Source organism: Dama dama, chromosome 18 (assembly GCF_033118175.1).
Source record: "Dama dama isolate Ldn47 chromosome 18, ASM3311817v1, whole genome shotgun sequence".
Taxonomy (NCBI): Eukaryota; Metazoa; Chordata; class Mammalia; order Artiodactyla; family Cervidae; genus Dama; species Dama dama.
In genome coordinates, this window is record NC_083698.1 from 6,830,495 (window position 1) to 6,858,368 (window position 27,874).

Sequence of the window (27,874 nt, forward strand, 5' to 3'; positions counted from 1 at the left end):
TTGAAGATAGAGTCTGGGGTACATTAACATAGCTTAAGACAACATTTCCATAAGAAAAAGAAATGTATTGGTTAACTCAAGGTTTGAGAGTAGTTAGCTTTAGGTGAGACCAGGTGTCATGGCAACACAGCATTTTAAGAGAAACCTCCTTTTAAATTTGTATAGAGAAGGAAAAACATTTGTATAGAGAAGGTTTGTTTCTTCCTGTCGTTTAAGAGAGATAAAAATGTCTGGCACTTGTAGCCTCTTTCCTCCGTTTAGAGACCCCTGGCCTTCCTGCCTGTTACCCTCTCATCAGTAGGTGCCCAATATGCTACTGGAGATCAGTGGAGAAATAACTCCACAAAGAATGAAGAGATGGAGCCAAGGCAAAAACAACGTTCAGTTGTGGATGTGATTGGTGATAGAAGTAAGGAATATTGCATAGGAACCTGGAATGTTAGGTCCATGAATCAAGAAAATTTGGAAGTGGTCATACAGGAGATGGCAAGAGGGAACATTGACATTTTAGGAGCAAACTAAAATGTACTAGAATGAGCAAATGTAACTCAGATGACCATTATATCTACTATTGTGGGCAAGTATCCCTTAGAAGAAATGGAGTAGCCATCATAGTCAACAAAAGACTCCGAAATGCAGTACTTGGATGCAAACTCCAAAACAACAGAATGATCTCCGTTCGTTTCTAAGGCAAACCATTCAATATCACAGTAATCCAAGTCTATGCCCTGACCAGTAATGCTGAAGAAGCTGAAGTTAAACAGTTCTATGAAGACCTACAAGACTTTCTAGAATTAACACCCCAAAAAGATGTCATTTTCATTATATGGGACTATAATGCAAACATAGGAAGTCAAGAGGTACCTGGAGTAACAGGCAAATTTGGCCCTGGAGTACACAGTGAAGCTGGTCAAAGGCTAACAGAGATTTTCCAAGAGAATGCACTGGTCATAGCAAACACCCTCTTCCAACAACACAAGAGAAGACTCTACACATGGACATCATCAGATGGTCAATACCAAAATCAGACTGATTATATTCTTTGCCGCCAAAGATGGAGAAGCTCTATACAGTCAGCAAAAACAAGATTGGGAGCTGACTGTGTCTCAGATCGTGAATTCCTTATTGCAAAATTCAGATGTAAATTGAAGAAAGTAGCAAAAACCACTAGACCATTCAGGTATGATCTAAATCAAACCCCTTACAATTATACAGTGGCAGTGGCGAACAGATTCAAAGGATGAGATCTGATACAATACCTGAAGAACTATGGACAGAGGTTTGTGACATTGTACAGGAGGCAGTGATCAAGACCATTCCCAAGAGAAAGAAATGCAAAATGGCAAAATGGTTGTCTGAGGAGGCCTTACAAATAGCTGAGAAAAGAAGAGAAGCCAAAGTCAAAGGAGAAAAGGAAAGATATAACTATTGGAATGGAGAGTTCTAAAGAATAGCACAGAGAGATATGAAAGCCTGCCTCAGTGATCAATGTAAAGAAATAGAGGAAAACAATACAATAGGAAAGGCTAGAGATCTCTTCAAGAAAATCAGAGATACCAAGGGAACATTTCATGCAAAGACGGGCTCAATAAAGGACAGAAATGAATGGATGTAACATAAGCAGAAGGTATTAAGAAAAGGTGGCAAGAATACACAGAATAACTATACAAAAAAGATCTTCATGACCCAGTAACCATGATGGTGTAATCACTCACCTAGAGCCAGATATCCTGGAATGTGAAGTCAAGTGGGCCTTAGAAAGCATCACTACAAACAAAGCTAGTGGAGGTGATGGAATCCCAGTTGAGCTATTTTAAATCCCAAAGGATGATGCTGTGAAAGTGCTGCACTCAATATGTAAGCAAATTTGGAAAACTCAGCAGTGGTCACAGGACTGGAAAAGGTCAGTTTTCATTCCAACCCCAAAAAAGGGCAATGTCAAAGGATGCTCAAACTAACGCACAATTGTACTCATCTCACACGCTAGCAAAGTAATGCTCAAAATTCTAAAAGCCAGGCTTCAACAGTACGTAAATCAAGAAATTCCAGATGTTCAAGCTGGATTTAGAAAAGGTAGAGCAACCAGAGATCAAATTGCCAACATCCGTTGGATCATCAACAAAGCAAATGAGTTCCAGAAAAACATCTGCTTTATTGACCATGCCAAATCCTTTGACTGTGTGGATCACAACAAACTGTGGAAAATGTTAAAGAGATAGGAATACCAGACTACCTGACCTGCCTCCTGAGAAATCTCTATACAGGTCCAGAAGCAACAGTTAGAGCTGGATATGGAACAACAGACTGGTTTCAAATAGGAAAAGGAGTAAGTCAAGGCTGTATATTGTCACCCTGCTTATTTAACTTATATGCAGAGTACATCATGAGAAACACTGGAATGGATGAAGCACAGGCTGGAATCAAAATTGCAGGGAGAAATATCAATAACCTCAATATGCAGATGACACCACCTTTATGGCAGAAAGCAAAGAAGAACTAAAGAGCCTCTTGATGAAAGTGAAAGAGGAGAGTGAAAAGGTTGGCTTACTCCTCAGATTCGTAAAACTAAGATCATGGCATCCGGTCCCATCATGTCATGGCAAATAGATGGGGAAACAATGGAAACAGTGACAGACTTCATTTTTGTGGGCTTCCAAATCACTGCACATGGTGACTGCAGCCATGAAATTAAAAGACGTTTGCTTTTTGGAAGAAATACAGTGACAAACCTAGACAGCATTATTAAAAATCAAAGACATTGCTTTGCCAACAAAGATCTGTCTAGTCAAAGCTATGGTTTTTTCCAATAGTCATATATGGATGTGACAGTTGAACTATAAATGAAGCTGAACACCAAAGAATTGATGCTTTTGAACTTCGGTGTTGGAGAAGACTCTTGAGAGTCCCTTAGACTGCAAGGAGATCCAACCTGTCAATCCTGAAGGAAATCAGTCCTAAATATTCATTGGAAGGACTGATGCTGAAGCTGAACCTCCAATACTTTGGCCACCTGATGTGAAGAACTCACTCATTGGAAAAGACCTTGATGCTGGGAAAGATTGAAGTCAGGAGGAGAAGGGGTCGACAGGGGATGAGATGGTTGGATGGCATCACCGACTCGATGGACATGAGTTTGAGCAAGCTCTGGGAGTTTCTTATGGACAGGGAGGCCTGGCGTGCTGCGGCTCATGGGGTCGCAAAGAGTCGGACACGACTGAGCGACTGAACTGAAACAACAAGGTCCTACGTTATAGCACAGGGAACTATATTCAATCTCCTGGGATAAATCATAATGGAAAAGAATATAAAAAGCAATATATATATATATATATATATATATCTGAATCACTTTGCTGTATTGCACAGTTCAACACAACGTAAAGCAACAATACTTCAGTAAAATAAATTTTTTAAAAGTAAAACAAATAGAATGACTTGGAAGATTGAGATGGACACATATACACTATTGATACTCTGTATAAAATAGATAACTAATGAAACCTACTGTATAGCACAGGAAACTCTACTCAATGCTCTGTGGTATCCTAAATGGGAAGGAAATCCAAAAATGAGGGGATATATGTATATGTACAGCTGATTCACTTTACTGTACTGTATATGTTGTAAAGCAACTATACACCAACAAAAATTAATTTTAAAAATATATTTGAAATAATAGGATGATATCTGCGTTGAACTGTAAATAATAATGACAGGAATGATAACAGTGCTTTGGATGGAATGTTTGTGTCTCCCACAAGTTCATATGTTGAAGTCTTCACTTCCAACATGGCTAAATTTGGAGACTGGCCATTACAGAATTATAGCTCAATGAGGTCACGGGTAGGGCCCTAGTCTGATAGGATCAGTGTCCTTAGAGGAAGAGAAGGCAGCAGCTCATTCTCTCTGAGAGCTCAGACCAGCTGAGCGCTCAGCCCTGAAAGCCAGGAAGAGAGCTGAGAATCAGACCTGCCCCAGGCACTTGGGGCCTGCAGCCCCCAGGATCTGAGAGAAGTAAATTTCTTTTGTTTCAGCCCCCCAGTCCATGACATGTTGTTATGGCAGGCCTGGGGCAGTGATGCTGATAGCAATAACAAGACCATTTATTAAGTGTTCACCACATGAAAGCTCTACACGGGTCATATCACTGAGTTCCTACAACAGCAGTGATCAATACGCATATTTTATGTAAAAGCTGAATCACAGACAGTTAAGTAAGCTCTCGAGTTTGCACCACTAGGACCTACAGACAAAGCCCAGACTATTCATGTCAGTACAATCCTGCCTCAGGACTAATTCCAAGAGCTGCTAATATCACTGAACATCTACTCCATGCTGGACAGTGATGAAGAGAAATTTGCATTAATGATCTAGTTTGATCCTGAGTTACAAATGCCCTCCACATCCAGGGAGGTCAAGTAACATCCCCAAAGTTAAAGTGTTAGTCACTCAATTGTGTCTGATTCTTTGCAACCCCATAGATTATCGCCCACCAGGTTCCTCTGTCCATGGGATTTCCCAGGCAAGAATACTGGAATGGGTTGCCATTTCCTCCTCCAAAGGATCTTCCCAACCCAGGGATTGAACCAGGCTCTTGTACTGCAGGCAGATTCTTCACTGTCTGAGCCAGCAGGGAAGCCTCAGCACCCCCAGAAGACCCACTACTCTCAGGTCAAAGAGGCAAGACTTGAAAGTAGGTCCTTTTGATTTCAGGAACCATCCACTGCCCTAAATTTTATAGCATTTCAGCAAAGAGAGGAGAAACATGCTTTTCAGAGGAACTGCAGAGTAAATACTCAGAAGCTTTGGCATATTGGAGGAAAGTGTACATCACAAAGTGGGCTGAAGAAGATCACATTTGAGCTGGAAGCAGAGCCAGATCTGCTGGCACCCAGCTGGTGATCTTGCCCTTGACCCACTGTCTGACCCTGGCTCATAACCCAGGTTCAGTTCAGCTTATGCAAAGGTAAATGAAGCCTTCATCCGATTACATTTGGGTGGGGTAACTATGGGGCTTCCATGGTAGCTCAGCTGGTAAAGAATCCACCTGCAATGCAGGAGACTCTGGTTCAATTCCTGGGTGGGGAAGATCCCCTAGAGAAGGGATAGGCTCCCCACTCCAGTATTCTTGGACTTCCCTGGTGGCTCAGGTGGCAAAGAATCTGCCTACAATGCAGGAGACCTGGGTTCTATCCTTGGGTTGGGAAGACCCCTTAGAGGAGGGAACAGTAACCCACTCTAAGTAACCCACTGGACAATCTCCATGGACAGAGGAGCCCAGCAGGCTACAGTCCATGGGGTCACAAAGAGTCGGACACAACTGAGTGACTAAGCATAGCCCAGCACGGGGTAATTATGAATGGGGCGGGGCGGGAGGAACAATGACCAATCAGCCATCATGAGACCATAGGAAGGGTTTGTCTGAAGTTACATCCTGATGTTAAATGAACAAAACCACAAATATTTCCCCACAATTTGGTAACCCATGGGATTCAGTGTACGAAGTCATGCCCTGGGACATAAGACATTGAAAGTGAAAGCTGCTCAGTCCTGTCTGACTCTATTTACAACCCCATGTATACAGTCCATTGAATGTACAGTCCTGGAACATGCCATATGCCATGGCAAATACGGTATGCACAACAATGCCTCTCATTTGAAAGACAGTCTCGTAAAGCTTCTAGATGTGTTTTTTTAACCAGTACATTTTACTGAGTTTGAGAAATGCATTCACCTCAGTAGACTCTGTTTTCTCCTCAGAACATTTGAATGTAAAGAAAAATGTGATAAATTTACTGATAAGATTGTGAAATATCCCCCATGCAATGACAAGCAATAGCAAATAATTAAGAAAAATGCTTCTGACTTCTTTCAGCAATTTGAAACCCTTTCCAGCAAGAAAAATTTATCCATTAAAGCTCTCCATAGGAATCCTCACTGGGAGAAAATGTCAATGATATATTTTTAGCCCAAATGGAAAATATACATAAAATTTGTTCTTTTCTTTATCTATTGGATCCAATTTGATAATGCTTGTAAATACAAACAGCACTTGACCTACGGATGTTAATGTGTGGTGTGTGCGTTAGTCATTCAGTTGTGTCTGACTCTTTGCAACTCCATGGACTGCAACCCTCCAGGCTCCTCTGTCCATGGGATTCTCCTGGAAAATATACTGGAGTGGGTAACCATGCCCTCCTCCAGGGGATCTCCCTGACCCAGGGATCAAACCCGGGTCTCCTGCATTGCCGGTGGATTCTTTACCGTCTGAGCTACAAGGGTAGCTCACAGATGTTAATAACACTATGCTCATCCTAAAAATAGTAGTGCTCTCAGAACCTGGGCTGCACCAAGATAGTCACCTAGTTCCCTCATCATGGCCAAAACTGATTTCATTCTGTTCTCACGGTGAAATGGCCACAAAACCTGAGTGTGTTCCTGTGGTAGTAACAGCTGGCTGCCTATCCATTATCTATTTTATTCTTGCATAGAATCAGAACCCACATTTCATTTTAGGGCCATGGCTGACAGTGTATTGCCCAAACATTTGCAGTTAAGCTATGGCTATGTGATTATTTCTGGCCAATGTCATATAAGCCAGGAGACTTCTTTAAAATTTGTGCTTCCCCCCACCCCACCCCAATCCAATTTTTTATTTTTTTTTTATTTTTTTTTGCTTCTTTGATTATATTGCAATAGCTAGAGCTCTAGCAGCCACTTTGGAATATAAGGGAAACTCTAAAGATGGCAGATCTGGGTTCTCAGTATCTATGGATCCATTGTATGTTTCCTCCAGAACTGTAGGCAAATAGCCATTGCTCACTGAACAGTGTTTATTTGCTCTAAAATTCTCTTACCCTCAATATCCTTCTTCCTGTTCTCCATCTCTGGAGGCCCATCCAGATGGTGAGGATTCCATGAGGTCAGTACCCACACCGCTGGTTGCAGAGCAGAGGGTGGTCAGTGCTCACAGGTCTCAACCTGCCATCTCCACCAACCGCCTGCTTCTCAAGCTTTTCACTGAATACACTACCTCTTGCTTACTGCACTCACCTTTCGTTTAGTACACAGAAAGGGCTTGATAATATTAATTGAGAAAATGAAAAAAAAAAAAAGAAAAAATGATCATGTGCATGCACACTTGTGTGACTGAAAGGGCTTTGGACCATTCGAGGGTGTGAAACTGAGCTGAGACATACCACAGACAGACCATCACTAAGCCCCCAAACCATCACGAAGCAGGACTAATGCAACAGCCAACAACATCAAGGAGAAAACACGGCCAGCCCGTTTGGAAATTTAAAATGTCTGTATCCTCCATTTCAGTAGGAGTATCTGTGATTAAGCTGAAGTATTCGTATCCTACTTATGACATGAAATATCAGAGGGAGGGTATGTGAGAAGCATGCACTTCATAAGATGATTTGGAGGGATAATGCTATTGCTGTTCAGTCGCTAAGTCATGTCCAACTCTTTGTCACCCACTGACTTCAGCGCGCCAGGCTTCCCTGTCCTTCACTATCTCCTGGAGTTTGCTCTAGCTCCACTTTTTAATTTCATATCCACTAAACCAAACTAAGTGTAAGTTTAAGGCTCTTACTCTTTACTATTCCAAAAATATACTTCTTGTTTGCTTTTTACATTCTTGATTTTTCATGAGGGTCTTAATACATCCTCTGTTTAAACGTCTGGGTAAAGATACACCATATAATAAAAGCCAGATCAGTGGAAGGGGAATCATCGTAGTTGTGTCTGCCTTACAAAGTACTCCACTCATAATGCTTTCAAAAGATGGGAGTTTGTTTAAAAGTCTCAGTTGTGTGACCTTAAGCCCAAAGGTCTTAAGACAAATGTTCGATTCCAAAGGCATAACATATCTGCATGACTTATGAATGCAATGACATTTCCAACATTAACATAAGCTTTGACCTTTTTTGTCCAGTCCTCTGGGATACGGCATGTTAGCACATAGAGTTTCTCTTTGCCTTCCTGTGTATTGTTCAGAGGTACACCTTGAAGCATAAACTTCAAGAATACAGCATCTCAAAGCCTAGAAAACAATCCCTAAGAGCAGATTGTAGCAGAGTAACACTCAATGAAATTTTAACCTTTCCAAGCTTTAAAAGATCTAGTAGTTTCATTTCCTGCTTACCAAAATTAAATTCAATTCCTAAAGATGCAAGGAAATATACTGGTGGAAACACAATTACATTCCAAGAATCAAGTTAAATTAAAGCACATCTCATTTATTCACAGCAGTATAAACATGTTCATTATTCACAGATTTCATCTACTGATTCAACAACAACAAAAGATTACATCTTCCATTTTGACAAGGAGACAATGTGAGAATTTGGGGAAAATCATAAAACCCTGAATTATAACTTCTTCAAGAAAGCATAATTCAAGTGATACAAAGTGAATCAAAACCATTCCACCAAAATAACTCATGATTGGCTTAATCCTTACCATTTAAAAAATCTCTAGTATAGAGTTATAGTCAGGAAAGATTATATTTTAATGAAATCTTGCTTCAGCAAAGAAATACCACAAGAAAGTGTTTTGCTTTGATCACAAGCTACTATTATTCAATAACTTAATTGGATAAAGTTAAATTTTAAAATAAAGTCAGTGCAGTCCTCTATTTTAGAAAAATGTTATTCAATGAAGGTTGAGAAAACTTTCAACTCAGAAGTGTCTGACTAGAAACTCTTTTGAGGAGCAGACATGGTGATTTTATTCAAGTTTACACAGCCTTTTAGAGCCACACTTGAGCACTTTATATCTGAGAATACTCTGAGGACAACAATTCCAAGAATGACATAATTTTAGAAATATAAAACTTGTCTAAAAATCAGTGTTTCCTACATATGGTGCTAATTCTGCTTCTATAATTAGAAGGTACCTAGGTATTTCTTAGATCATTGATTTTAAAACTGAAAAGTGCTTCAGAAACCCAGGGGACTTGTTTAAACCGAGACTGCAGGGCCCCCACCCCACAGTTTTAGATTCTGGGGTGGGGGCTGAAAACCTGCGTTTCTACCAAGCTCCCAGGAGATGCTGGTGCAGCTGTTATGGGCACCAGCACACTCTGAAAACCACTGACTTAAAACAACTTTGAGAACAATAATAACTAATTCAAATTAATAAAAGGAAAATATGTCTATATCACAATTCTTTCTATATTTCCCTAAATTTATAATCTGTGAAATTCTGGTCAAATTTTTTGTAAATGACACAGAGCCCCTGGTCCAATTTACTTAATTTTGATAAAGCAAAACTAACTAAAAATTTCTTTAATTCCTATTTTTAAAAAGACTCTCTTATAAGGAAGAAATGGTATGCTTTCATCTCATACCATATAATGTCATCCAGGGTTATGGAAAGGGTGCATTTAAATCATTGAATTTTTACTTAGACACATGTAAAGATAACTCCCCTGGAGAAGGAAATGGCAACTCACTCTAGTATTCTTGCCTGGGAAATTCCATGGACAGAGGAGCCTGGTGGACCACAGTCAAAGGGGTCTCAGAGAGTCAGACATGACTGAGCGACTGAACAACAACAAAGATAACCTAGTGAACAGATTACAAAAATAGGAAACAATCCTGGGTGTTATTTTCTATGGTTATATAAGGTAAGAAAGTCTTTTACATTGGGGGCCTCAGTTTCTTTAAAACTAAAATGGAATGTTTGACCCGGGCAACCTCTGACAGCCTTTCTAGCTCCTAAAGGCATGTCAGTTCCTCCCTGTGTCCCAGGAAGCCACCTCGGCTTGGCAAAAAGAGTAACTAAATCAGAGAAACTGTCCAAAAGTCTGCAGAAAAGCATGACCTTTTGGCGTGTTCATTATTAACTAAAAAAGAGCTTCAAAACAGAATATGAAGGAGAGAATGAGACTGGACTGCCACCCGTGTCTTCCACCTTCTCTGCGGCCCACTTGCTTCTTTGATCTTTGAACTTAATTAAAACAAAAGACGAGGTTTTATTTCCCTGAAAAACGTCTTCTTAGTGCTTAGACAGGCAGGTGCCGTGGTTGATCACACTCGGCGGACAGATAAGAAGGCGATGGAGTTTGCCACTGCTCAGTCGCAAAATTAACAAATATCTGAAAGAAATGATGAACACAGTTGCTAACTTCGAGGAACCCTCAACCCTTTGTTCTCATTACAAGGGACATCTTCTCTAAGCCCTGCTCAAATTTTCCTAAGAATCACAACCATTCATTCACACCAATCCTTCCCAACCACCTTCAACATGTAGGTTCGAACTTCAGGAATGATAAACATTTCCAGACACAATAAATTGCCAGGAAATTCTCGATGCCTTAAGCACGATTTTAGATTGACCTATAATCTAATTTCACCTGCCAGAACTCTTAGGGAACCAAGCATGTTTCTTCCTAAAGTCAGCTCACAGTGAAGCCCCTTTAATTATTAGTGGTGTGCGTGGGTGCTAAGTCACTTCAGTCATGTCTGACTCTTTGCAACCCTGTGGACTGTAGCCCAGCAGGCTCCTCCATCCAGGGGTTCCTCCAGGCAAGAATACTGGAGTGGGTTGCCATGTCCTCCTCCAGGGGATTCTCCTGACCCACGACTCTTACGTGGAGGTGATTAATAAAAGAAATGGTGACCTCAAGAAGTAACCTGACCCTTTTTTAAATCAGCTGGAGCAGGCCTCAAGAAAAACAACCTGGTGTCTCCTTCAAGGTACTATACCTGCTCCAGAGTGGTTTGGTTGATGGAGTAATGTCTGATATTCAGGAAGCTTTTATTGTCTTCTAGAACTCTGAACAGGTTGGCTAAGCACGCCTGTCTTTTTGGCATGTGATATTCCAACAAATTAAGGCGCTGTCCCTGAAAGAAAAAAAAAAACAAACAAGATTGAATCATAGGATTAGGAATCATTAAATCTGACCACACTATAGTTAATTGCCAAATAAATTATCTCTTTTCAAAGCACAGCCTTTTCAAACCCTTTTCAAACTCTTTTCAAACACTTAGACACCAGCTAAAGTCAGAGGTCAGTTTTGTGAGCCTTCCAAGAATGCTCATGGGCTAAGCTTTACCACGAGGCATATATGATAAGAGGTATCCCCCAGCGGTGGTGCTGCTCTGCCCATTTCTGTCCCTACTGTTGCCACAAGCCTGGGAAACCCTTTCTCGGGGAAAGAAGACACCCATTGACAGCTAGGGAGAGGGAGGTGGACGTGGTATCACAGGGATAGATGCACGGAGACCCCTGAACCTCATACCAGAGCATCCGCCATCCTCACCATCGGCTGAGCGACTCCTGGGAAGATGCTTAACTCTCTGAGCCTCATTTTCATGGGGGCATGTGGAGAACCCAGTAGTAGTTTCATGGGGTAGAATGCCTTGAACGTGGACCCCTGTCACCTAGACAGTATGCCTCTTGCTGGGTAGGATTTTACCCAGTGGCTGTAGATGAAATAGACAAGCAATCGCTCCTTTAAGGATGACATCTATTAGAAGCTATGACAAGCTGGAATCCTGGGATCATCCAAGTGAACTGCAAACGGTGCCTCTCAGAGGTTCCTGCGCACGGGGGTTGCTTGGTCCCCTTGGTAACACACAGGTCTGGGGTTAGGATGCTAGGGACGGAGATGCCACGCGTCTCACCCACTCCCAGGTGAGGAACACCCGCTGGGTCGGGGACCACACTTTGCATCAAGTGTGTACAGGGTTGTGACCTCAAGCCCAGGGCCATTCTTGTGAATTAATGCTGAAACCACAGAAGCTACAAACCCCCTAGTAAATGTATGGAAGAAGCTAACTTGTGTATCTTCCCTCCTAAAGAAAATGAACTATGTGATGAAGTTGTGCCCACAGGAAAGGGAAGATGAGTAAGAAATAGCTGCACTGGGAGACCTCATAATGGGACCAGAGGCTTGCCATCCTTCAGAGAGGTCAGGTGACATCCACAGACAGCCCCTGTTGTTTTGGGGGAAGAGGCATGGCCTGTACTTTGCAATGAGCTCACAACAGTAGGCACTGTCTTTGAAGCATAGACTTAAAATAGGGGAAAGACAAGGGCATTTGTGAGAGGTTTTTAGCTCAAAATGAAGTAACGTACAATATTAGCACTACCTTAAACTGGATTCCTGGAAAATAGAGCTTCAAGCAGTCAGAAACAGCACTGTGTTGATCTACTTCCTTGTGGAGCCAAACCTTGACTGTATAAACATCACCAAACCTGAGGGTTGAATTTAAAAAATAAGGTTACTATTATATAGATCTAAGATGGATAAACTCTAAGTCTGTTTTCACAGGAAGGCAGCAAAAGTAAGGAACTATTCCAAATTGTTGGAAGATTATATGTTCTCAAAAACAGAATATTCAAGAATTAATAATAATTCAGTTATGTAGTTTGCTGTGACTCACTGACACAGATTGATTTATCTGTTTGAAAAATTAGCAAATCTTAGAATCACACCTGGTTCAATACAAAAGGGAGGGTGAAAATGCAAGCTGTGAAGACAAAGTGCTAAGTTAAGAAGCCAGAGCTGACTTGGAAATGAACCCTGAGACCATCCGGTGTCAAAGACTGCACTGATGCCCAAGTGGCTGGAAAAATGGAAGGTAACAGGGACTAATTATGGGATCAAGACAGACACTTGCTTATCATGAAAAACAATTCCCTCAACTGTTCGTCAACCCCAAGGGCCCAGAAACTGCAGGTGGCAAGGCCCTGACATCACAGAGCTGTGAATGGAGGTCTGCTGGGGTCTGAGCAACAACACCTGAGGTGATGCTCATACCACACACAACCTCAAATAGTGAAGGAAAAGAAAAAAAAAAAAAGAGAGAGAGAGAAAATGTTTCTGAAATAGGTTGCAAACTCCTCAGGATCTCTCTAGAATACTTGATAAGACATGCAGACAGAAAATTATACAATCACAGCATCTTCAATAATTGAGAGAATCTTTGCAGATTATCAAATTATGATGTGAGTATCTAATTTACATTATTCTCACTTTCTCACTTCTGCCTATAACCTACACTTATGCCAATGATCTAAATTCCATGAAGGATTTATTTGATTCGTGCATTTGCCATTCTAAAAGCTTTCAAAGTAGCGAAGGAGTCATTTGTGTATAAACTCACTCATCCCTCTCACATTTGGAGATAACCGATCACATCCACATCATTTGCAAGGCTGGCGATTACGTAAAGACCTGCCACTGAAAATGCCTGTAAGAAGCACTTAATCACTCTTGAGACTCAGCATTTAGGTACCATAAATGTTCAGTGTAACATATGCAATAAACAGTAAAACAGGGGGGTAGCAATGGACTAGTGGAATAAGAAATGTACACACATATACTGTAAAAGCCAGTGAGGAAATAAGGAGGGAGTGACTGAGTGATGGATACTCATCAGTTATATTCAGCTTCCGGAGGAGCCTCGGCAAATCACTCACACTCATGGCATTCATTTAAAAAATATATATATTTATTTAGTTGCAGCATGCGGGCTTTTGTGAAATATATCTCCTGCCATATAAACAAACAAGAATGTCAAAGCTATCCACGATTCCTGACCTCCAAATGTGAATTTCTGAGCCATGAAGACAACAAGCGTGCCACTCCCTACACAACAACTTAAGGATGTCACAGTCATCAGTGATTATAAATCTACCCCAGGGTGAGCCCTAAGGGAATTCAAGAAAGAAAGGAATACCTCTGTAAAAATACACAATGCTTGGCCTTAGATAGCTGAGATGCATACAAAAGGAATGACTTCAATAACCCCAGACTCCTGCATCTTCCCATACATAGAAGAATACTAAATTCCTAAACTTGATATCCAATTTTCCTTAGTTGACAATAATATTTGATGTTCAGACTGCCTGCCCCCTTTGTTGCAAACTTCTATATAAACTGACCTACCGCTCAGGGCTACTTGGGATACTGTCTCTGGGGCTTGAAGTCCTAAGATTTTCCCACCAAATAAAACATCTCTACTTTCAGTCTGCTTCCAGGTTGTGACTATTTTCTAAGTCGACACTTTGCCCATGGCATGTGGGCTCTTAGTTCCCCCATCAGGGCTCAAACCCAAGTTGGGTGCACTGGCAGGCGATTCTTAAGCACTGAACCACCAGGGAAGTCCCCCATAGCATCCCTAATAGTAACGCTCTCACATCAAGCCTCCTGAGAAATCTGTATGCAGGTCAAGAAGCAACAGTTAGAACTGGACATGGAACAATGAACTGGTTCCTAACTGGGAAAGGAGTACGTCAAGGCTGTATATTGTCACCCTGCTTATTTAACCTATATGCAGAGTACATCATGAGAAACGCTGGTCTGGAAGAAGCACAAGCTGGAATCAAGATTGCCGGGAGAAATATCAATAACCTCAGATATGCAGATGACACCACCCTTATGGCAGAAAGCAAACAGGAACTAAAGAGCCTCTTGATGAAAGTGAAAGAGAAGAGTGAAAAAGCTGACTTAAAACTCAACATTCAGAAAACTAAGATCATGGCATCTGGCCCCATAACTTCATGGCAAATAGACGGGGAAACAACGGAAAGAGAGAGACTTTATTTTTCTGGGCTCCAAAGTCACTGCAGATGGTGACTGCAGCCATGAAATCAAAAGACGCTTGTTCCTTGGGAAAAAAGCTATGACCAACCTAGACAGCATATTAAAAGGCAGAGACATTACTTTGCCAACAGAGGTACATCTAGTCAAAGCTATGGTTTTTCCAGTAGTCATGTATGGATGTCAGATTGGACCATAAAGAAAGCTAAGGGCCAAAGAATTGATGCTTTTGAACTGTGGTGTTGGAAAAGACTCTTGAGAGTCCCTTGGACTGCAAGGAGATCCAACCAGTCAATCCTAAAGGAAATCAGTCCTGAATATTTATTGGCGGACTGATGCTGAAGCTGAACCTCCAATACTTTGGCCACCTGATGCGAAGAACTCACTCATTGGAAAAGACCCTGATGCTGGGAAAGATTAAAGGGAGAAGGAGAAGGGGACAACAGAGGATGAGATGGTTGGATGGCGTCACTGACTTGATGGACAAGAGTTTGAGCAAGCTCTGGGAGTTGATGATGGATGGGGAAGGACAGGGAAGCCTGCTGCAGTTCACGTGGTCTCAAAGAGTCAGACACAACAGAGTGACTGAACTGAGCTGAATGAGAACGTAACGTGTAACAGGGAACTCTACTCGGTGCTTTGTGGGGACGTAAACGGGAAGGAAATCCAAAACAGAGGGGACGTTTAGAGCTGATTCACCTTGCTATACAAGTAGAAACTAACACAACATTGAAAAGCAGCTTTGTGCATGTGTGCATGCTCTGCTGTGTCTGATTCTTTGTGACCCCATGGACTGTAGCGCACTAATCTCTGTCCATGAGATTTCCAGGGCATGAATACTGGAGGGGGTTGCCATGCCCTCCTCCAGGGAAGCTTCCGTACCCAGAGATCGAAGCCATGTCTCCTACATTGGCAGGCAGATTCTCTACCACTGACCCACCTGGGAAGCCCTAAAAAGCAATTATACTGCAATAAAAGTTCATTTAAGAAAGAAGCTTGGTCATCAAAGAGAATGGCATTTTTGTGGTTTTAATGTCTGTCCATCCTGGGTAATGTCAGCACAAGAAGAGAAGGGTCTTTAGGAAATATAGAAGTTTCTAGCAGTTGGATGGATGTCCTGCTACATCAAACTTCATAACAAGACAAATTCTGGAGATCAGCCTGCAGACAGTCTCAGCTGCCAAGCTGTGCTCACACCAGGGTCCCCTGCAGAGGCAGATGGGATTAAGGTAAACACTCTCCTCCTGACTTTTCCCTCTGAGCCTCTCTACATAATTAAGCAAACGCCCCATGGAAAACGGCCAGGGCAATTTACTGCCTAACCTGATGAGTGCTGCCTGGAGAGATGGCCATAGAACTTATGCATGAGACCCCAGGGGGGAAACAGCATCATGAAAATGGGGACCCTCAGAGCCTGTACCCCACTCAGCTGCCCTCTGGACAAAGATCACAGCTTCATAAAGCCCTTCCTGACAGCAGGAAGTGCTCTGTTCCAGGCCCACAAGCAAATGCACTTGATGCTATTTGGCTGGAATTTGAAACTCCTGGGATGTAAGGTGGATGGTCCTCTTAGAAGATGTGATTAAAGTTCTTCTGAATTTCCTTTTAGAGAGTTCCCAAATAATCTCTGTGGACTCCAGTCAGATCCTATGTAATACAGCCTTTAAAACAATAAGGGAATAATGAGAAAAATGAATTATTTTCTTAGCAGGGAGGAATTAAGAGGCAGACTCCCTCCCCTTGTTGAGAAAATGCTTCGAGAAGCCAGATTCAGGGCGAAAGTCTCTGGGGCCTGAATGTGGCTGAAACATTACTTCTGGACACCAGGGTAGATACATGCTGCCTGCCAGAGGAATGTGGACAGAGTGAGAAACAGAGGGTGCAGGATGGGGCCAGGCAAACGGGAAGCTCTGTGCTGCCCTGCACCCACCTTGCCCTCAGCTCCATGTTCAACAACATCAGGGAAGTGACTAAGTTCACAGCACACTGGAGCCTGATGTGTTTGGGGCGAACGATGAGAGGGTACACGGCTGAGCTGACCTGTTCCCAAGGGTGGCGGCAAGCGCTCAGGGGGCCCTGCAGATGCACACACACAGCAGGGCGCGTGACAACGTGATGACACACCAGGAACTCACAAGGCCCCGAGACAGGCACTCAGGACCCTCACTGCCATGAAGCCAGGCAGAACGTCCCAAGGTTCTCATGGTTAGGGAAGGCCGTAGTGATGTATGGGTTGTGAAAATAAGTGATCAAGACTGTAAATATTTTCCAAGTACTACTCTGGAATCCTCCAAACATGAATTAAAAACCAGGTGATTTTGGAGACTTTCCTGGTGACATGGTGGCTAAGAGTCTTCCTGCCAATGCTGGGCACGTGGGTGTGATCCCTGGTCTGGGAAAATTCCACATGCCTCAGATGAAATAAGCCTGTGCACCACAACCAGTGAGCCTGCACTCCAGAGCCCGCACACTGCAACTACTGTGACCCATGTGCCTGAAGCCCATGTTCTGCAATGAGAGAGGCCGCCGTAACGAGAAGCCCATGCTCTGCTACAAAGAGGGAAGCCCACACAAAACAATGAGGACCCCGTGCAGTCATAAATAAATAAGCAAATAAACCCAGGTGATTTTTAAAAAAGAAAGTGCTAATTGGGATAACAAATTCTTCTAAGATATAGAAGAGGAAGAACAACTGATTTTATGAGGCCAATATTACCATGATACCAAACTAGATAAAAGCATTAGAAGAGAAGAATAAACAGAAACTACATAGGAACATCTGTTACAAACGTGGGCACAAAAATGCTCAACAAAATACTACCAAGTCGAATATGACAACATAAAAAATAAGTATATTCCATGATCAGTGGCATTTACCCTAGGGATGTACAGTTGGCTGCACATTTGAAAATCAGCTAATATCATACATAATATGATCATCTCAGTAGATGCAGAGAAAACACCTGGCAAAACCCAGCACATTTTTATGATAAAAAGCACTCAACGACATAGGAAAAAAAGGGAAATTTCTACCTAGGGTAGAAATTTGTAAGAAAAAGAAACAAAAGGCATCCCTATTGAAAAGGAAAAAGTAAAATTATATTTATAAAAGGCATGAACGTGTACATAGAAATGCCTAAAGAATCCATAAATGAGTTCAGCAAGGTTACAAGATACAAGATCAATGCCCAGAAATGAATTATATTTCTACATACTTGCAATGAACAACCAGAAAATGAACATTTTTTTTAAAAATTCCACTTACAATATCATCAAAATGAAACACTTAAGATTAAATTTAACAAAAGAAGTGCAAAATGCCTATTTTATATTATAACTAGAAAATATTGTTAAAAGAAATTAAAGAACATTTAAATTAGCACAAAAGCACATCTTGTTCATGACTCAGAAGATGTAACATTGTTAAAATGGCAACACTCTTCAAATTGATCTAAAGAGTCAACACAATCTCTATTAGAATCCCTGTTCAATTCTCTCCAGAAATCAGAAATTGATTCTAAAACTCACATTGAATTGCAGTGAACCTAGACTAGCTAAAACAATCCTAAAAAGAGGAAGAAAGCTGAAGGACTAATACTAATTTCAAAACGTACTCAAAAGCAACAATAATCAAGACAGTTTGGTGTTAGCATCAGGATAGATATGTGGACCAATGAACAGTAATTGGGTCCAGAAATAAGCCTGTGGGCCTATGGTCAACTGATCTATAACAAGGTGGTCAGAACCATTCAATAAGAAGAATAGTCTTTTCATCAAATTGGTCTGGATACACAGCAATACCAACAGTTAACACATATAGTTCATGCAAAATGGATCAAATATCTAAATGTAGGTGTGTAAAAATACAAAACTCTTGAATCATACATAGTGATAAATCTTCACTCTCTCTGATTTCACAATGGATTCTCAGATATGACAAAAAAACATGAAAAACAAAAGAAAAAACTGGCTAAGTTGGGCTTTATCAAAATTAAAGACATCTGTGCTTCTAAAGGTGTTATCAAGAAGACGGAAAAGCAAACCCACCAGTTGACAGAGCGGCACTGACACGTATACCCCGCGACGTGTAAACCGCCAGCTAGTGAAGGCCGCTGTGTGGCACAGAACGCTCCGCCCGGGGCTCTGTGGCGGCCGAGAAGGGCGGGAGGATGTGGAAGGGAGCCCCGGCCAGAGGGGGTGTATGTACCCTCCTCTGTGTACAGCAGCTGACTCACTGCTGTACACAGAAACTAATACAGCATCGTAAGCACTCATACTCCAGTTAAAACATACTTGTAAAAAGGAGGCAGCGTTTGCGAGCCACCTATCTGGAAAGGGACTTGTGCCTAGAATGCGCAACCCTTTCAACAATGAAAAGACAACCTAATACTGTTTAAATGGGCAAAAGACACGAATAGACATTTCCCCACAGCAGACAGGCAAGTGGGCAACAAGGACACAGAGAAATCAAAACCACAACACAATACGACTCTCCACTGGGATGGCGAGAATAAAAATTCAGATAATAAAAAGGGGTGGCCAGGGTGCAGAGCAATCAGAAACTTCATTCAGGGCTGACGGGAATGTAAAATGGAACAGCCAGTTTGGAAAACAAACCGACAGCTCCTTTCATGTTTAAGCACAGAGTTATGATATGACCTGCTTCCCTGGAGGCTCAGCTGGTAAAGAATCCGCCTGCAATGCAGGAGACCTGGGTTTGATCCCTGGGTTGAGAAGATCCCCTGGAGAAGGAAACAGCCACCCACTCCAGTATTCTGGCCTGGAGAATTCCATGGACTGTACAGTCCAAGGGGTCACAAAGAGTCAGACACAACTGAGTGACTTTCCCTTTCACTTTACTATATGACCTAGCAGTTTTCCTCAAAGGTATATACCCAAAGAAATAAAAGGTATGTCCCTATGAAAACTCCTAGCTGATTGTCTGTAGCAACAGAATGTATAATATCCAAAAGGTGGACATAACCCAAAAGCCCACTGACGATGAACAAACAGAAGTGCTATATGTTATTTGGCCATAAAAAGAAATGAAGTACTGATAACATGAATGAACCTTAAAATATTACACTGTAATGAGTGAAAGCCACTGGTCAGAGAAGACCATATATTATGTAATTCCATTTATAGGTCAATAAAAGACAACTTTATAGAGACAGAAAACAGATCAGTGGAGGTTAGAACTAGAATGAAAAGAAAATTGATAGCTAAAGGGACAAGGTTTCTTTTTGAGATGATGAAAATGCTCTAAAATTGACTGTGGAGAAGGTTGCACATAATTGTGAATATGCTGAAAAGCACTGAATTATACACTTTAAGCAAGAGAGTTGTATGACATGTAAAGTATATTTCAATTAATCTGTTAAAAGACAAAGAAAGGATGGCCACTGTTTTAAAAAATCAATGACAAGTGGTCGGGACCGTAATAGACTGTAAAAGTGTGAGTCACTCAGTTGTGTCCGACTCTTTGTGACGCCACGGACTGTAGCCCACCAAGTTCCTCTGTCCATGGAATTCTCCAGGCAAGAATGCTGGAGCAGGCTGCCAGTCCCTTCTCCAGGGGATCTTCCCAACACAGGGATCAGGACCAAATCCGGGTCTCCCGCATTGCAGGCAGTTTCTTTACCATCTGGGCCACCAGGGAAGCATGGCTCCGATGTGACGCCCTCGGCCATATCACCCTGTGTGTTCTTGCCTTGAGAGGTGGACTGTTCCTCTACTGTTCTTCTTAACAGCCGTGTGACACAGTTTGGCAGGTGTGATGTGACCTCAGGCTTGAATCGTACTTGTGCTCGCTAGACATTTTCCTGTCTGGAAAATGCTGATTCCAGACACTGATTCTGGAAGGAGGGTGAGCTACAGATGGGACAGAGCCAGCCCCCTTGAACCATCCAGACCAGCCCATCTGCAGCTGCTGGAGGATGAATGAAAATCCTATCAGCCACTGCATCTCATAAACTTCACTTTGCGGCTGTTTATAACAAAAGCTAACTCATGCAAAAGTTTTTTTTAATGCTTTCAATAAAAGAGAGCCCAAAATCAAATTTGCAAAATGCTTCTCAACTATGAAAGCTTTGAAGTGTTGTGGCTTCATGCATTTTCTTTGAATGCACATACACACACTTACATCGCACATACAAACACACACATACACAGACACACATGTACACTCACACACACAGAAACATGTACACACACATACACACAGAGATACATATACACACACACCTAAATTTTAGGCTAACTGAACCCAGAGTAAATAAACTTCCCAAACTTTAATCCTGAATTATTTGAAACCTGAAATATAGTTCCGACCTAGTTTGCAGTTTACCGCACTCAGCTGACCTCCTCACTGTGCTGTGCTTCATCGCTCAGCCATGTCCGCCTCTCTGTGACCCCATGGACTGCAGCCCGCCAGGCTCCTCTCTTCATGGGATTCTCCAGGTGAGAACACTGGAGTGGGTTGCCATGCCCTCCTCCAAAGGATCTTCCAAACCCAGGGATCAAACCCAGGTCTCTTGCATTGCAGGCAAATTCTTTACCATCTGAGCCACAGGGAAGCAAAGTCTTGGGCTAAGAGGAATCCATTTCTTTGGCTAGTCTGGGTTTTCCTGTGCTTATTAAGCTGCATGGACAATCAGAATTCACCATCCTGCCATGCCCACTGAGCTTTGCAGTGGCACATTTTTGCTGTCTATGCGCACATTAGTTCTTGGCAGGTCAGGCTACGTCAGTCCTGAGTCTGGCTACCCTGCAGGGAAGTGACAGGAAAACACTGCCAAGACTGAGCAGCAATTAGACCCGAATCACGCACCTGATGGTTCCTGTTGGTGGAGACACTGAGTAAGACAGAGCCTGCTTCTAAACTCAGTCAACGAAGGATGAACAATGCAGAAGGTTCTGGGAGAAAGCAGGCTTCATCCCGTCCAGAGATCAGTGAGATCGGAATAGAAATCTTTATCAAAGGGGTTGATTGTTGTTATTAGTCATTCTTCATTAAGCTGAGCAGAGCCTAAATTCTCCCACAGTCTCATCTGATTGCTCTTTTAAAGTCCAATCAAAGCAACCTGGAAGAAGATATCATTTAGCAAAGGTCTCCCATGCACTATAGAGTTTGCATTCATTCACTCATCTATTTATTTGTTTAACAAGTACCGTAAGCGTATGTCACTGTACTGTCCCAAATGTCAGAGATACAGTAATAAACAAAAACAAAGGTCTACTGTCAAAGGATTCACATTCTATCTGGAAGACGGCAGAGGAAGAGGACGGGGAGACCACTTTCTCCCCTACAAATTCATCGAAAGAACATTTGAACGCTGAGCAAACTCCACAAAACAACTTCTGATCACTAGCAGAGGACATCAGGCGCCCAGAAAAGCAGCCCATCATCTTCGAAAGGAGGTAGGACAAAATATACAAGATAAAAAGAGAGACAAAAGAGCTAGGGACGGAGACCCGTCCCGGGAAGGGAGTCATAATAGAGGAAGTTTCCAAACACGAGGAAACCCTCTCACTGGCGCGTCTGGGGGAAGTTTTCGAATCTCAGAGGGCAACCTAACTGGGAGGAAAAATAAATAAAACCCACAGATTACATGCCTAAAAGCAACTCCCAGCAGAAAAGTACCCCAGACGCTTGCATCGGCCACCAGCAAGTGGGGGCAGAACGGAGAGGAGCGGGCAGCATTCCTTAGGGTAAGGACCAGGCCTCAATGCCCTGAGGGCAATCGGAGGGAGCAAACGTGAGATACATTCTATCGGGAAGAAGTTGAAAATAGTCAAAAACACTAACGTTGTGTTTTATATGTCAGAGCGTACTAGTCTGTTTAGATTCATAAATGAGTGGCAGAAAACCCGAAGAAGCAGGATATTAGCAAGTCTAAAATCTGAGGTCAGGCAACCACAGAAGAGTAAGGCCTTTCTTTGGCCCATTCTGTCATATTGCTCTGCTCACAGGTCTCCATTGCTGAAGTTGCCTCATGGCCCAAGATGGCTGCTTCATCTCTAACCATCACATCTGCATTCACATCAGAAGGAAGGAAGGAAGAGGCAGAAAAAGTGCACATCCTTCCCTACACATTCATATCCTTGAAGTTGCTAGTACCTCTTCTATCATCTCTTTGCCCACATGTACAGATAGTGACAGCTGGAAAATACATTCTTATTTCTAAGTGGCTGTGTTGCTAGCTAACATCCAGGGGCTCTTGTGCTTCTCTGAATAGGCGGACTAGATACAGGAGATCCCACTGGAGAGTAACTCTTGAGAAAAGAACTGAGGAAATAAACAACGATTTCATCTCAGGGAACCAGGATGTCTCATCCTAGCCCTCAGAGAGAAATATGATCACTGTATCCAGCTACTTCTTTCCACACTACCACAAAATATGTATGATTGTCCCCATTAAGAGAAAAAAACAAGCTTTCAGAAATGTTAAATAACTTTTTCAAAGCCCTAGAAGTGATGTTCCAAGTCTGACTGTAACGTCTGCTGTCTCATCCAGCCATACTAGCTTTCAAAGAGGAGTCAGCCCATGTTTCAAAATGAGAGGGAGTCTGTTCTCTCCGCAGAGGCAAGAGAAGAAAGTTCTACAGAGGAAGCTCACAGCTGTCATCACAGATGCCCCCAAGAGCTCCCAGCAGCAGAGCTCTGTCACATCATCAGTTTGGGGTAAGGTGAGTTGGGGAGACAGCCGTATTATGAGGATCTTAGGAGTTGAGAATTGAGTTCTAAAGCTGGTTCTCCCAGTTGTAACTCTGTGTTCTGAGCCAACTGCTGAACTTGTCTAGGTCTGAGCTGCTTTATGGTGAAGTGGGTAAATCACAGCTATTCAGGCTATTAAATGAGATGATGCACAAGAAGCACTTGGCAAACGGCCCAAGTTCAATCATGTTTCGGTAAAGGTAAGCACATGGATGAGAGCTCCGACCCATGATATCCACATTCACAAAAGTGACACGAAGGTGGCATGAATCCAGCTACTTCCCGTCTGTCTCCTGAGAGAGTCGACGATCACCATCACTGTAGGCTTCTCTCCCTGTCTCCTGCCACAACTAAAAGCCTCAGGGCAGAACACAGCATCCTCTCTTCCTTATGAACCCCTGGGCAGTCCTCAGGCTCACAGAGAACACGCTCCTAGCTCCTCCCTCTCAGCCCATCCTGACTTGTGTTTCTCCCCTGACGTCACCATCTCCCACCTCCCGGATCCGATGGCTGGTGACATGACAGCCCCTTCTCTCCTACGCCTCAGACCAGCTGGCTGTAAAGCTCTATGATTCTTCTGCCAAGCCTCCCCACCAATGCTTTCTTCCCCACCTGCCCTGTTCCCAGCTGACTCCAGTTCATCTTAATTAACTTCCAGATAAAGAACAAAAGTCGCCTTTTAATTGACCATTTCTGCTCCTGTTTCTTACTGCTTCCCTTTGTTCCCTAATTTTCCACCCCAGAATTTAAACCTCCCTTGATTTAACCCCAAACACTGTCTCCAAGTGGATGCCCCCATTATTCACCCTGCACCTGTGTGACAGTCCAGCTCTTCTCAAATGTGATTTGCGTTACTCATCTCCAGGACTCTCCCACCACCAGAAGAGCTCACACAGTTGATTCACCTCCCATGAATACACCTGGTTTAAATGCCTCCTTATCCAGGAAGCCACCCAGGCAATCCATCTAAAACAACCCACCTAAAACACCGGGATGTCTCCTCCTAAGCCTTACCATGAGTAGCACTTATGGTATCTTATATAATTCTTTATTTGGGTTGCACCTTATAACAGTTGCATCATACAGCATTTTGCTCACCAAATTACCACACTGTGTTGCATTTACATTTCTTTGTATGTGTGTCCATCTGACACCAGACTTGCTGACATAAGGGACCAGGCTCAAGTTGGGGTCCTGACACAGGCCCTCAACAAATGTGCAGGAATGAAAAGGAATCACGGTGTGAGTCTGACTCCAGGAAAAAATCTCCCATCAGTTCCGTTATACATCTTCACAAGACAAGCAGCAGTCCAACTGTTCTAAAGAAAATATGAGAAAATCAAGCACCACGGTGCTCCCTCTGCTGAAGTGACACTCTGGGTGACATCGCTCATGAGCTGAATGCCCAGGACCAGGGATATTGCCCAAGAAGCCCAGCGGGAGAGGAGCACCTAGATCAGAAGCCCTGGAGCGACACTGAGTGTGTTCACGCAAACAGGTGTCTTCAAAGCAAACAGGATAACGAACTACTTGCCTCTGTAAAGTGCACACGTGTTGAGGAGAGCTCAGTCCTTTCTCTCAAAAGAACCAGTTGTAGTGAAGAGAATGAATGCACCGTTTTTAGAACTGGTGAAATGCTTCTAAACAAGCAAAATGCAGACCAATAGAATTTATGATTCAAAAGCTCCGTGCCATGGCAGAAGTCATTCTATGTGCCCATGTACAAAGTGCCTTCTCATTTGTGAAGATGATATAAACACACAGAATTATCAGATATTTCATTTTTAAATGAGCCAGTTTATCATCAGGTGATATAATCTTAGTCTAGGCTTTTACGTATATGGTAATGTTTTGTAGAAGTAATAAATTGAAGTTGTCATGCTTAAGCATATGGTGTCACATAAGGTGATATGTTAATTTGCAGATGCCTAGAAAGTCACAGTTTGAGAACTGAGACATCATTGTACCTCCTCTTGTCTCTTAGTGGAAAATTAATGGAGAAATCCTCCAGATTATTCTTTATATTTTGGGCTTCCCTTGTAGCTCAGTTGGTAAAGAATCCACCTGCAATGCAGGAGACCTGGATTTGATCCCTGGGTTAGGAAGATCCCCTGGAGAAGGGAAAGGCTACCCACTCCAGTATTCTGGCCTGGAGAATTCCATGGACTGTATAGTCCATGGGGTCACAAAGAGCTGGACACGACTGAGCAAGCACATTCTTTATATTTTAAGTAAAACAGCGATACAAATGACTGCTGAGCACATTCTTTGAGGTTTGTTCCATTTTCTTTTTCAGTTCCTAAAATTTGCATGTCAGACAACTCAAGGAAATGAAAATTCTCGTCATCTTAAAGAGTCTCTTTAAATCACGTAAAGTTTTATTTTGTGTATACACAAACAGCTCCATCTTCCCTCTCCACTGAAACTAGCCCAGCAGATTTCAAATCATAAACTCTGTGCTTCAGAAATGTGACTTATTTTTCCTTCCTGGGAGGACTGCTTTTCACCTTCGGACTTAACTCTCCTGCTTAGGCCAGTCCCAAGGGAGGGAAAGCAAAGCGGTGCGATGCACGGCTGTTACGGGTCCCTCCCTGGTGGGTCATGAATGTGCCCACAGCCTGTGGGTGATAAGGCAGCTGCCCAGACTCAGGATGTGCTCCCTTACGACCGGCATCCCTCACTCCCTGGGACGAGAAACCAGTGCCCCAGAGGTCGGTGTCAGTCATCCCCCATTACCAGGCAGCCACCACTGCGTCCAGCTTTCCTTTACACAGACATACACATGTGCACACAACGTACGGACGTATATTCCATACCACACATCAGTCTTGACCAGAAGCCACAGATCACAGCCCGTTGAAACTGACAGCCACTCTCAACTGAGGACACAATCCTATCGGACCGTGAAGCTGCAGAGAACCACTGCGGCTACCTCCCTTGTCTTCCTCATAACAGAAATCAACTGTACTTCACTGGGGAAGCCCCTAGCTCAGGTCTATATTTCTTAGCCTTTCTAGTAGCCAGAGTAACCAATAACACAAGTGCAAGTCGCCGGGTGGGACTTGGAAAAGCCTGCTTTAAGAGGGGACGGTGGCACGTGCCGCTTTTGCCTTTCCCTCCTTCTTGATTCTTGTCTAGAACACGGATGTGACGGGTGGGTGGAGCCACAGCAGCTATTCTGGGGACCAAGCAAATTGTGAAGACTCAAGCCAAGTGACAAGTGCCAATAACCAGTTGCTTCTGGGTGTTTACCACATATAAAAAATGAATATGCCTAATAAATATTCCTCAATCAATGTGTCTGATGTTCTGTTACTAATAGAGAAATGTATCTCACGACTGATACAAAAGAAAACGTGCAAGATTCAGAAGCGGAAGGAGAAAACCACTGGAGGAAGGTCTCAAGGTGAGATCATGTCAATATCAAATAGATAAAAGAAATACACTTGATAAAGAAGCAATATTCTTCCTCAAAAGTAGGGACATAGGAAGAGAAGAATGTTGAATAAATATTTAGTGAGACCCCACTGATGCATCTTTCAGACCTAGAAATCAGAACGCACACGTTAAGTGGGGGGTCAGAGTCTCAGTGACAATCAGAACATGCAGAAACACACCAAGAGGAAGGCCAACAGGGGCAAGCTGTCAGGACAGATGTGGCTGAAGACCCGGCAAGAGTCTGCAGCCATTCACATCTGTACAGCCCTAGGTTGCAGCCAGCGGGAAGGCAGCCTGGTGCAAGCTGACCATCCGGGGGCACAGCAGTCAGACGGACCACAGGTGAGCCCCGACCTCACCCTGGCTCACTCTCTGCCCTTGTTAGATGGGGACGGTCCTGAGAACATGCCACACAGGACAAAGCACAGCCCAAGTGCCTGGGCTCAAATCCAGCTCTTCCATCTACTAACCAGTGACCTACAGAGACTCCCAAACTTCCCAGTCGTATTTTCTGTACCTGTAAAAGCAGAGAGGCCATAAGGTCGGCTCCTGGGTTGGTCATCGTGGTCACGAGGAATAAGTTACCTGATATACATAAAACCCCTGAAGAAAGGAATAGAACCCACTGCAGTATTCTTGCCTGGAGAATTCCATGGACAGAGGAGCCTGGTGAGCTACAGTTCGTGGGATCGCAGAGTCAAACACGACTGAGTGACACACACACACACACACACACACACACACGTGCACGCACACTTAGGACCAGCATCTGGAATGCACTCTACATGTGTCATCTCTTGGTATTACTACCTAGCAAGCTAGATGATCTACACACAGTACTTAGTCAGTACTTAGCAGGGATGAAAATGGGTGATCAACGGCCATCAGGTAACAAAGGCAATTTGGGACTTAGAAGGGCTGACCCAGAGGCTGGGGAAGTGAGAAAGGACAATGGGCGTGACTCCCTGGAAGGGCCCGGAAGCCGAGGAGTGCTGGTCTGGGACTGTGGGCTATTGTCATGCTCTATACATTTCAGAGAAGGTGACTTCTTTAGCTACGGGCTTCCCATGGAGCTCAGCTGGTCAAGAATCCTCCTGCAGTGTTGCAGGAGACCCAAGTTCAATTCCTGGGTTGGGAAGATCCCCTGGAGAAGGGAA

At 43.1% G+C, this 27,874-nt stretch overlaps 1 protein-coding gene across 1 annotated transcript in view; it reads right to left on the reverse strand.

Annotated features, from left to right (window-relative positions):
* Positions 1–9,374: 9,374 nt before the first annotated feature.
* The window catches only part of ABCA13 (ATP binding cassette subfamily A member 13), a 374,898-nt gene continuing 356,398 nt past the window's right edge, over positions 9,375–27,874 (reverse strand). The window contains exons 60-62 of the mRNA XM_061166289.1: positions 12,108–12,213; positions 10,719–10,856; positions 9,375–10,108 (exon numbers count right to left, since the gene is read on the reverse strand). Of these exons, the coding sequence (XP_061022272.1) occupies positions 10,016–10,108; positions 10,719–10,856; positions 12,108–12,213 (337 nt within the window). The 3' untranslated portion in view covers positions 9,375–10,015. The remainder of the gene's footprint in view (positions 10,109–10,718; positions 10,857–12,107; positions 12,214–27,874) is intronic.